Raw genomic sequence first — 13036 nt, forward strand, 5'->3', positions numbered from 1 at the left:
TGGGTCACATCAACAGGTCCATGCTCCCTCAGCAACATATTACAGCATGTTAACATTTCTTACCAGACCTGTCAAGAAACATTGGACGGCAAGCTCAAAGATGATTTATCAAAGCATAAACATTATTCTCAAAAGGTAGTTGAGAAAAAGAGGTTAGGGCTAGATCTCCCTTGAAGATTAGAAAAACTTAAAGATCTTAAAAAGGTGACTACTTTCAATTGTTTTCTCTCCACCATCTGGAGATCAGCATTTGGCCAGTTTACAGTTCAGATAATAAAGCAGCTGTGTCCACATGCAAGATATGACAAGTAACAGTCACGCCGGGTAAAGATTTATTTGTCAAGAAATGCTAGAACTACTGTCCCATAACACTCAATGGCATTATCAATATCAAATCTACCAACCATTGACTAGAAATTGAACTGGACCGACATCTGAAAACAGGGGCTACAAGAGGGGATATATGGCTGCGTAATAAAACCTGACTTTATCTTGAAAAGATGCTGTAGCTATGCCTTGCAGTATTGCCAGCAGAAAACCATTACATGAGGAAGAATAAATAAATTCCTGAAAGTTTAAACTTATTACCTGCAAAAATATCTTGCTCTTCGTCAGAGTGTATACCATTTGTCTTGGAGCTATTGCCAGAAATCTTTGTGGAATCCATTTCTGAGGGACTGGTCTAAAAAGCAAGACAGCAAAACTCACTGAATATAAAAGCAAAATAAACCACTTAATTTTGTGAAGTAAAAATTTAGTAGAAGCACTTATTCACAAGGTTAAGGTTTAAATTGCAGGATCATGAATTGATGGTAAAGACCTACAAATTGCCCATATATCTGTAACTGGGCACCTGGTAGTATCCTTACTGTACATCTCAAAGGAATTATGCAACTCAGGAAATACAGAGAAACCACATTATTCCTCAATTCAGCTCAAGTTCAACTTCTCACAGAACAAGCTAGCTCACTATAAGGACCTGGAGCTCCTGGTGAGCAATTAACTACCTTGTTCAAAGCAAAACAAACTTCCTGGGAAAGGTTTACTATTGTAATCCAAACAGAAGCTTTTTTCTCCCCCACCAAAAGGTGGCCTAGACAGCAGGGAGGGAGAAGAGGACAAGTGGTGAGAATGAAGTAAAAGACAAGTAGTGTGCGCACTGCACAGTGCTTAAAAAAGTTAAATAAAAGATGTCAAAGACTGGAGTTCAACTGCAGGTTGGGACACTGCCTGTGGTGAGTTTTCACATTCTCCCCATGTCTGGATGAGCTTCTGCCAGTTTCCTCCCACAGCCCAAAGATGTGTACATTAGGTGGAATGGCCACACTAAATTACCTATAGTGCCTAGGAAAGTGCAGGAGAGGTGAATTGGATATGACAAACACAGGGTTACAGGGCTAGGGTTGGATGCACTTTAGAGAGAGTCAATGTAGACCCCATGAGATTAATGGCCTGCTTCCACACGCTGGGATTTCTATAATTTGAAAGGGTCTTATGGTCACAATGGTATTGGCCTTACCATTGGGTCAAAACATCATGGTTTAAGTCCCAACTTGGGGTGTGGTGGTCAGAAAGTTATCAGAACACAAACAGGTTGACAAGGGGGGGGGGGGGAAATGATCAAACAGGTAAGGGACAGTTATGGGAAGGCACAACAACCAGAACGAGACATGACACTGCAGGAGTTTGAACTGTTGCAGTCATTCAAATGACTCAATTACCAATGTAACCCTTACCTGGGATCTTCAACTGACCCACCTTAAAAATGAGAGTAATCCTGTTATAGGCACTCATTAGAGGAAACATTTAGGCTTCTCTTCATTTCTAATCCAAGTATACTTCTACAGAGGTGGCAGAATAAAAAGCACAACTAAACTGGTTCAAAAAACAGAAGCCTTGAATAAAATATCTTCACTCAAATACTGCCAGAGTTAACTGCAGAATACTAACCTCCATCCCTTGAATTTTACATCAGTTGCAATGGAACAGTTCCCTACTGATATTTAACAGTTGACTCAACTTAAAAAGTCATTCAAGTCAAATCATATGAACTCATTTCTATAAACATATGCCCACTTTATTTGCTTAACTAAATTCATTAGAAAAGATGATTCTGTTTCACAAACAGAGCTGCCAGAGTAAATCATCCTCAAAATAAGCGTCCAAATGTGAAAGTGATAAAAAAATTTGAAGCTGGAGGTTGGTAACAGAATCTATAAATCAGCACATTCAACCTGTTTAGTCATTGGGGATAAGATGATCCCTCCATACCAGGGATCATCCTTCTGAACCACCTCCAGTGGAAAAACGTTATCTTACCTTAAAGAAGGGGCCCAAAGCCGCTCAGAACTCCTGATGTACTTTACTATAACTCTTTTGGAATAAAGGGCCACGGTCCATGAGCCTTCCCGATTACCTGCTGCAACTGTGTGTTAGCTTTGTGTTTCATGGAAAAGTACCTCCAAGTCCCTATGTGTTGCAGTTTTCTGCATCTTAAGACTTCTTTCATTCCCTGTTCTAAAATGGAGAATTTCACAATTCTCCCACATTATACTCAATTTGCTAACCTTTTGCCAAATTACTGAGTACATCACTTTCCTCTTCCAAACTATTTAATATGTATTGCAACTAGTTGCAGTCCCTGTGGGACACAATTTGAAGTGCAATCAGAATTGAAGACATGATTTGATCTTCTGGGATGTCTACATGGGCACTGTCAATAAACTGTTCACAAGTTAAGATTACTTCAGTAATTTAGCAGAGTGTGGTTACTGCCCTTGTCACTAACTCCAGCAAGAGGGAATTTTTAAAAAGTAGTCAACTGTGCATATTACACTCAACAGCTTCCTCTATATCACAATGATTCATTTACTTCCAGTACAAGTAAAACCAAAAACATCTGGCTGTCTAACATGATTTGTACAGCATAGAACACTGTACAATTCCCCCTGCCTTAGTGCTGAAGCCCTTCAGCACAGCAGCAATTTCCAGTTGCTAATTTACTTTGAACGAAGACCAAGTCAAGGTTCCTGTTACAAAGATGTTCTTATAACCATTTAAAGTATAACACACGAAGTGATCACTCTTCTAAAGAATGAAGTACATAGCACAGCTCTATCCATTAGCAAGACTGGGATCCCAACAATCAAGATTAAACTTCAAGGCTTGAGTAAGTTTATTCAAGTCTTGTGAAGTAAAACCTCCAAATAGATCTACTTAAAATGACTGCATGCAGTAGCAGGCTCCAACTAGTCGAATTCCTCCCCCACTCTACTAGACACACCCAAGCTCGGAAATCTGCTCTCCTATAGAGTTTGATACAAAACAGAATGCATGTATCATAATTCATACAATTCCTACAATGGGAAATGTGCATTATGGATACAAGCAGGGACAGATTCACCATGAAGTACAGCTGTAGCACAGGGGTTTACTGTCAGTACAGAACACTGGGCTATGATCGGAGAGAATCTCATCCTTCTCAGTGTCTGATAAATTCACTTGCTCAGGAGTAGGGTAATGGCAATTATCCACATTCACCAAAACCACACAGTCATTTGGGGAAAAATAAAAGTTAACTACTGAATGTGCTGATTAACCTTAGAGAGTGTGTGGGATAAAAGCAATGCATGGCAAAGGCAAACTACTTGTTGCAGGAAAACAGGTTTCTCCAACTCTGTCCCCACCTCACTTTTGCTCATTTCATAGCTCAATTAGTACACCGTCAGGAGCGAATGATACTGGAGTCCTCAACATTGAGGCAGAAGACCTCGGGTAGGAGTCAAAGGCAAATACAAGAAAGCCTTGTTCTGATTCCCTCTCACAAATAGCTAAACTCTGAGGAACCACCAGAGCTGAACATTTAAAACCCATGGGTGCAGCCATATTCATTAACATAGTCATGTTCAATGATAGCTCCGCCCAATTTCATGATTCCTTATTATCAACATTACAAATTCATGCCACACAAAATGACAGACAATGACAATCACAAATAGGAAATAATCTAACCACTGTCCCTTGACATTAAATGGTGTTACCATCACTGAACCACTTTCAACATCCCGGGGGTTACCACTGACCAGAAGCTCAACCGGACTCACCACAAATGGTGGCTCCAACAGCAGGTCAGAGGCTAGGAATACTGCAGCAAGTAACTCACCTCCCGACTCCCGAAAAATCTGTCCACATCTACAAGGCACAAGCCAGCAGTGAGATACAGTACACCCCCCTTGCCTGGATGGATGCAGCCCCAATAACACAAGCAGCATTACACTATCCAGGATAAGAACAGCCCTCTTGCTTTGTGCCACATCCACAAACATCCCTTCCTTCAATTACTGACACTCAGCAGCAGTGTGTACCATCCACAAGATGCACTGCAGAAGTTCACCAAGGCTCCTCAGACAGCACATTACAAACCAGGGGCCACTTCCAATAGAAGGGCAATGGCAGCAGATACTTGGGAACAACACCACCTACAAGTTCCCATCAAGGCATTTGCAATCCTGACTTGGAAATATATCACCATTCCCCGTGTCGCTAGGGAGGGAATTCAAGGAATTTGACCCAAAGTATTGTGGGTCAATCCATAGTAAATGGGCTGCAGTGGATTAAAGGAACAGCTCACTACCTTCAAGGGTGACTACGAATGTGCAATAAATGCTAGCCCAGCATCCACAAACAAATTAAAAGAAAACAGGAGACTGGCATATTCAAATTGATGCACCAAGTAGTTTGAAACCAGTCCCAAAATAATTGGCTCTCAGCATGCAACACCGGTCCGATTGCTGAAGTCAGATAAAGATGCCCAACTGAAACAAATTGCCTCACTTCATACCAAGATGTCATGAATTATCAGCAAAACAGAAGTGCCACTACCCGAAATCAGAACAAGGAAGAAGGGAAGGAAGGTCACAAGTCACCTCCACCAAGTTAGTTGTTGACATACATCTTATTCCCCCACAATTAGAAACATTCACCGTGACCTTGTTTCAAAAGAAGTGCATGTTTCACCACTGGTCATTTACCTGCTAGGAGCTGCTAGAACCAACTTGAAAGGAAACAAATGGCACAGGGGCTGAAGGCTTCTGGCTCAAGGTTCACAAATGAATCAGAGATATATACAGCACAGAAACACCCTTTGGTCCAACTTGCCCATGCAGACTAGACATCCTAATCTGACTCAGACCCATTTACCAGCAAATGGCCCATATCCCTCTAAACCCTTCTTATTCATCTCTTTGAAGTAATGCCTTGTGATCTTTAATATCTACCTGAATGACTAGAACAGACAGGAATTGAGGGACTGGGACTTGGCAAGGCACCTTGATGCTTTGAAATTGACCATAGTGACATTGTTCATTTGTGCTGTCACATCAAAAGGATGGCATTTTTTTCTAGAACAATATACAAAACCTTTCAACTTCAGGTGAATCAAAGCATTCTTAGAAAAAAAGTGTTACTGGCTGTGGGAGTCACTGGTTGGGCCAGCCATCTTTGCCCACCCCAATTGTCCTGAAGGTGGTGTGATGAACTCTCCTTGGAACATAGGGCCAACAACAATACAGGTAAGGGGGAGTTTCAGAATTCTGACCTAGCAGTCTTTACAATGAACCTTTGTGCAGTCATCATTAAAAGCTTAAAACTCAACATCAATTCATTTAGTTGCTTATCATGCATTTTTATCCTGATTGTTACCTGCAGATTAACAGCAGATGTTGAGGGGATGGGACACCTAATTATATTACTGCTGCACTGTTAATTCAGAGACCCAGGTAACATTCTAAGACCTGGCTCCAAATCCCACCATAGCAGATGAAGTAATTTTAATTGAAAATTTTTATTGAATTTGGAGTCTAATTAAGCCATTGTCAGAAAAATCCATCTGATTCACCACTGTCTTTTAAGGAAAAAACTGCCATCCTTACCTGGTCTGGCCTACAAGTGGTTCCAGAACCACAGTGTGGTTCACACTGGGCAGTTAAGGATAGGCAATAAGTGCTGGCCTAGCCAACCACACCCTCAACTCAGAATGATATAAACATTTTTTAAAAGAAAAAAGCATTCACCTTGGAACAAACTGAAGGAAGATTATTACAGAAATTAGAACAAAATGCAAAGTTCATTTATTCCAGAACTTTGCAAATCCACCAGCTATTGATGACTGACAATAGACAAAATAATCTTTGATTTGATCGAAAAAACCTGGAGGGGTAAGGGAGTCGAGCTGATGAAGTAGAAAAGCTTGAGGGAGACTCCGACAGGAGGGGGGGGGGGGGAAAAGCCAAGAACCAAGTATGCCTCAAACCCAGAACAATGAAAAAGACAATGTTAAGTCTCAGGTTTCACAGATATTCCTCAATCACCTTAAATCTTTCTTCACAATCACCTGAAAGACCTAAATATACTCCACTTTCTTCAAATGAAGATTCAAATTCTTGTAGCATTTGCGACAAGATAGAAATCTAAAATGCAAAAATGAGGTAAATGGTTGCAATATAATTGCCATTACAGAAATATGGCTGCATAATGAAGACTGGACACTAAATATTCCAGATATTTGAAATTTAGGAAGGACAGAAGGACATGGAGTTGCACTGATAGCATAAAGTGAGATCTGTATATTAGTAAGGGAATCAATTTGGGTAGAAAACAAAGGTCAGCAGACCTTTGACAATTTTTTGATAGACCTTTGAGTGTTTGATAGGCCACATAGCAGTGGTAGCATAATATGAGATACAAGTTAGAAGATGAGAGAAGCTTGCAGCACATGCAACACACCTACGTCAGATAAATTCAATCTACACATAGACTAGGAAAAAGAACCAACTGAACACAAATTGTGGAAGATAATTTTCTGAACTATTTTAGCACTGGTCTTCTAGAAAGGCATATTGAGACAAAGCTACAGGACAGGCTATTTTGGATGTAGCATTATACAAAAGCAAAATGGCTAATTAATACTTAATTGTAAAAATCCTTTACCTGATGAGTGACCAGAATAAAATAGAATTTTACATTTCAAATTGCACCTGGAGCACAGCACCTCACATTTACCTTTAAAGAAAGAGGGGGCTTAGGCTACCTTAGTATATATATTGAGGGGGTCTGGTCTAGTCCATAACAAGCATACTTGAAGTCTTCTTCCAGGTAGCCATGAAGATAGATTAAGATGTGAGGAATACTGGCAGAAGCCAGGGTCAAAACAGCACTGCTATAGCAACAACTTGATCTTCCTGTTACAGCTGTGGATAATTTGGTATTTTTAAACTGACCCATACTTCACTGTGAATGCTTTAAGCATGTAATTTAGTAACCAATTTAAAAGCAATATGGTGGGAAGTTACAATTTGGCCAAAAGTGTACCCTGACCGGAACGTGAATATTTTGCTTTTTGTTTTCTGTGAGATCTTGCAATGAGTTGCCATACCATTCATGCACGAGTCCAAATTTGTAAATTTCACAGTCACATTGCACTGGTCATCACCTGCACAGATACCTGGATATCAGCAAAGATTTGCACCAGAGGACAAACCTGGCCCAAGCACATCTGGGCTTGACAAAAGACAAGCTAATGTTTGAGTTGTACAGCAGGCAGGTATGCTATAAGGCTGTAAGCAATTATACCAAACATGCATGCAGCATGGAGTAGTATTTTAGCAGAGCATCACTTGCTACTGATTCCACTCTGAAGGGTGCTAAGCATCTCATTCAGTGAGAATGGAATCAACAGCAAAACTTTGGGCCAGTGAACTGACTGGCCAACTAGTTCCTTAAGTGATGAGTGGGTGAAAAGGGTCATGGGGGTCCCTGTCAATAAGGAATTAACAACAATGCATGTGCAACAGGTATAGGGACAGAAATTGGGTAAATAAGTTTACCCAAGCTTTCTCTCAAGTTTAAGCATAAGGGGTAATCTAACTAAAACCTGCAAGACAGGGCAGATGTAGTCAAAATGTTTCCCCTAGCTGGAAAGTCTAGAACCAAAAGGTGCTACATAGAAATGCTAGTTAAGACCTGGATAAGAATTATTTCTAAAAACTGAAAGTCGTGAATCTTTGGAATTCTCTATCCTTTAAGATTATTTCAAGTAGAGATTGATAGATTGCTGATTATCAATAGTGTACAGGGTTATGAGAACCGTGTAGGGTTGGAAGCAGAGAATGAATTATTTCAAAACAAATTCAAATAGACACATGACAAACTTTCAGGGGTACAAGGATAGAAAAGGAGAAAGATGCCTCCAGTTGGTTAGTTTCACACAGAAACCTCATGGACCAAATTACACCCTTTAATGTCATATTTATTCAACAGTATTTTCCTCTTCACTCTGGGAAGCAGCAGCAATACTAAATGCTGGGGAACAATGAGTTCCAGAATTTTGATATTACCTTCACCAAACTTTCCTACAAAGTGGGAGTCACAACATACTGACAACTACACAGCTCCAAACATACCTCCATAAACTAATAACACAGAAGAAAAAAAATCCCTCACCCAAGGAAGCCTACAAACACCCTCCACTCATCAATTCCCCCAAAAAACAAGGGCCTTGTTCCCCACCATCCCCAACAACCAGAGAACTCCTCTATTCTCTCTTTCATTCATTCCACTCTAATCCTCGTTTGTTGACCCACTTCAAGCCACCTCCTCTGTCCCAACACTTATCTCCCCAACTTTCCACACTCCTCCAAGTTCCTCACTTTCTCCTCGTCCTTCCCACATCTAACCCCACCATCTCTTGCCCCACTCCCCCTCGTACCTCCTCCTTGTACGTTAAAGCCACCTCTCTTTTACACTCCATCCACCCTCTCCCACGCCCACTTCTACCTTCTACCCTCTACCTCCTCTCTATTTGTTCCTCTGTTTCTCTCAGTTCACAGGTCGCAGCCCGGGACCCCTATCCCTCTTTCCCCTCAGCTCGTGGGAAGTCACGACAGCTGGGCAGACTCACGCTGCCGGTGAAGATATCCTCCCCTTCGGCGCTGTCTCCCTCAGATTCGGGATCAAAAATCAGCGGCGGCCGCAACTCCGCCGCCATCTTGAGCCTGACAACCACAACAAATCTTTATTGTTCCCCGCGGGCTGGCCGCCACGCCCCTCAACCGCGGGACTTTATTGTTCCACGCCCCTCAACAACAACACTTCATTGTTCCACGCCCCTCAACAACAACGCTTTATTGTTCCCATTGGGGGTTAACGATCAGGCGGGATAGGCTGTGTGTACACCTCAGAATATTCTCGAACTAACTGCCTCCGAGGTAAAAATAGTATCAGAGATAACGGGAACTGCAGATGCTGGAGAATTCCAAGATAATAAAATGTGAGGCTGGATGAACACAGCATCCAACCTCACATTTTATTGCCTCCGAGGTAAATTGTTATCTGCAAGAGCCCCAGGGAATGGACCCTAACTGGGAATTTCTTTAAAATTTGGATTCACTACCTTATTCGCATCGAATAACGTTTACAGTCGAAAAAATCCTGTTTTATACCACAGTGTGGAAACAGGCCATTCGGCCCAAGTCCACCCCATCCCCCTAATTTCCATGGCTAATCCACCTAACCTGCACATGTTTAAGACTGTGGGAGCAACCCACACACGGACACGGGGAAAATGTGCAAACTCCACACAGACAGTCATCCTGGGGCTGTCAGGTAGCAGTGCTAACCGCTGAGCCAACCTCACTGTCGTTAATCCTCGTTCATCCGTATTTTCATGAAATTTACTTACTTTATAAAGATTTTAATAATGTGGCCTCATTAGAAATCCTATTTGCACTGACTTATAGTCAATTACACTAACCAAACAATCCCCAAGGTAATGCACGTTTTTAAAATGTTAGAGATAGTGATACTGTGTTTTCCAAGTACTGGACTTCTAATACAGAGAGTTGTATTTTTTTCCCATCACAATTTGAGTTTAAATTTATGTAATTTAGTCCTCTTTCTTGATTAAGGATGTAGTTCCAGTTCAGAGGATATTCACGCAATTGATTCCAGAGATGAGGGATTTGCTTTATGAGGAGAGATTGCACAGTTTAGGTCTATACTTTCTGCAATTTGGAAGAATGAGAGAAGATCTCATTGAGATCAAACAATGTTAAAAGAAATTGACGAAAAGGTGTAGAGAGGATGTTTCCTCGTGGATAAATCTAGAATGACAGATCGTAGTTTTAGGATAAAGGGTGGCAAATTTAAAACAGAGATGAGGAGGAACTACTTCTTTCAAAGGGTCCTGAATCTATAGAATTCACTACCTCAGTCCAGTGGATGTTGGCACATTGTATAAATTTAAGGATGAGATAGATTTTTAATTAGTAATGGGTTATATGGAGAGGGCAGGAAAGTGGAGTTGAGGCTGAAATGAGATCACCCTCACATGAAATGGTAGAGCAGGCTTGAGGGGCTGAATTGCCGTCTCCTGTCCCTGTTCTTACGTTCTTATTTGGTGACTTAAAACTGGAAAATGCACTAAAATTGGCCTGGAAGCTATCAGATTGTCATTTTTTAAAAATCCTTCAGATTCACTAATATCCTTGAGGATATGACATCTGCAATCCTTAAAAAACTCTTGGTGACTCCAGGCTAAAAGCATTGTCTCTTAACAATCCACTTTATACGATCAAGCCATATAGTCTGGGCAAATAAAGATAGACAGCAAAAGGTGGCCTTACATCTTTAGAATTAGTTTTTTTTTGTAAATCTCATGCTTGACAATGTTTGCCCTTAGGGAAAGACAAGGTTCCAATTAAGTACAACTTTTCTAAATCTAGCTCAGTTACTTTATTTTCTTTTGAAAACTTAATTGTTGTTCATTATTTATGAATTAGTGAATTTGTGAATAAAGTAATTAAATCTTAAGGATTATGTAAGGAGGAAAAGCCTTCAGAACATTCAGAATTGCCTACAAAGTATTGTGATGTGCGGTCAACTGTTGTAAGAAAATACAAGTGTAGGAAGATTATCTAATGAAGGAGAAAGAGGATGAAAGCACAGAAAGACGACTAACACATTTTTAATGTTTGCTGCCTGAAAGGATAATAGAAGTGTGCTTACAAGTGAAACCCCTCCAATCCTGAATGCCTCGGAGCAAGTCATTTCTTGAAATTTCAAATTTTGTAGATTATAAAATGGAGTTAGAATGCCTAGCCACAAGTTTATGATTCAGTGTATATATATAAATATTTACCATAAATATAAACAGTGATGAAACATTATAATGAAGTGATAAGAAGTAAGTTTTTATTTATACAAATCTGTATCTTCCACACTTCCACTTCCAAAATACTGCCAAGGAAATACTTGGGTCCACTCAAAGCGATTCCCAAACAATGGATTTCTGGTCTAGAGCAGTTATAGTGTATCCATTATTTGCCAATTCTGATGTAGAGAAAACCAGGATTTTGTATTCAATGGGAGTCTGTACCTAGTTTGAAACTATGGACATGAGCCATGCACATGGATCATGGCTTCTAGAGATAAGCTTTGGGAAGAGGTTCACATTCTGAGATCCTTAATTGCACCAGTTATTTTACCAAATAGTGAAAGAAGCCTGATTTACTAGAGAGAAGTATAAAGTCAAGTTTCCCAGTGGTTGGTATTTGCACCAATGCTTTTCTTGCTTTACATAAATAACCTGGACTATTATACAAGGGCATCCTTTTGAAGCTTGTTGATGACACAACATAGTGGCAAAGTAAATCTTGACTAAGATAGAAGACTACAGGTAGAAGAATACAGACTGGTGAAATAGATTATGGCAGATGCAATGAAATGTGGCTAAGTATATGATGGTGCACTTTAGCAGGAAAATCATAGAGAAGCAGTGTAATGTAAACATTGCAGTATTTTGAGGAGATACAAGAGGAGAGGTACCTGGAGATGCATTCTCTCAAATTCTTAATGGTGGCAAGAAAAATTAGAGTCATAGAGCAATAGAGATGTACAGCATGGAAACAGACCTTTCGATCCAACTCAGCCATGCCAACCAGATATCCTAAATAAATGAAGTCCCATTTGCCAGCACTTGGCCCATATCCCACAAAACAGTTCTGAGGAAGGATCACCGGACTCAAAATGTTAACTCTGTTTTTGCCTTCACAGATGCTGCCAGACCTGCTGAGCTTTTCCAGCAACTTTGGTTTTGTTCCTGACTTACAGCATCTGATGTTCTTTCAGTTTTTATTTAGTACTCCCACTAAACCCTTCCCATTCATATATCCGTCCAGATGCTTTTTATATGTTGTAAGTGAACCAGCCTCTACCACCTTCTCTGGCAGCTCATTCCATAAACATGTCACCCTCTGCATGAAAAAGTTGTTACTTAGGTCCTTTGTAAATCTTTCCCCTCTCAGCTTAAACCTATGCCCTCTAGTTTTGGACTCCCTCACGCCAGTGAAAAGACCTTGTTTATTTCTTCTATTCATGCCCTTCATGATTTTATAAACCACTAAAAGGTCACCCCTCAGCTTCCGACGCTCCAGGGAAAATAGCTCAGCCTGTTCAGCCTCTCTCAGTAGCTCAAACCCTCCAACCCTGGCAACATTCTTGCAAATCTTTTCTGAACCTTTTTAAGTTTCCCAACATCCGAGAGCAGGGATACCAGAATCTCATGCAGTATTCCAAATGTGTGTTAACCAGTGTCCTATACAGCTGCGACATGATCTCCCAAGTCCTATACTCAATGCCAATAAAGGCAAACATACCAAATGCTTTCCTTGCTATCCTGTCTACCTGGGATTCCACTTTCAAGGAACTATGAACCTGCACTCCAAGGTCTCTTTGTTCAGCAACACTCCCCAGGACCTTACCATTAAGTGTATAAGCCCTGCGTGCTTTACCTTTCAAAATGCAGCACCTCATACTTATCTAAATTAAATTCTATCTGCCACTCGTCAGCCTATTGGGTCTGTCATACTCTGAGGTAACCTTCTTCGCTGTCCACTCAATTTTGGTGTCATCTGCAAACTAACTGACCATACCTCCTATGTTCACATCCAAATCATTTATGTAAATGACAAAAAGCAGTGGA

The 13036-nt window shown here is 40.6% G+C and overlaps 1 protein-coding gene across 1 annotated transcript in view; it reads right to left on the reverse strand.

The window, feature by feature from the left end:
* The window catches only part of LOC125446855 (sorting nexin-1-like), a 37841-nt gene extending 28753 nt beyond the window's left edge, over positions 1 to 9088 (reverse strand). The window contains exons 1-2 of the mRNA XM_048520780.2: positions 8957 to 9088; positions 589 to 682 (exon numbers count right to left, since the gene is read on the reverse strand). Of these exons, the coding sequence (XP_048376737.1) occupies positions 589 to 682; positions 8957 to 9043 (181 nt within the window). The 5' untranslated portion in view covers positions 9044 to 9088. The remainder of the gene's footprint in view (positions 1 to 588; positions 683 to 8956) is intronic.
* Positions 9089 to 13036: the final 3948 nt, after the last annotated feature.

The sequence above is a fragment of the Stegostoma tigrinum genome, chromosome 36, assembly GCF_030684315.1.
Source record: "Stegostoma tigrinum isolate sSteTig4 chromosome 36, sSteTig4.hap1, whole genome shotgun sequence".
In the NCBI taxonomy this organism is placed as follows: domain Eukaryota; kingdom Metazoa; phylum Chordata; class Chondrichthyes; order Orectolobiformes; family Stegostomatidae; genus Stegostoma; species Stegostoma tigrinum.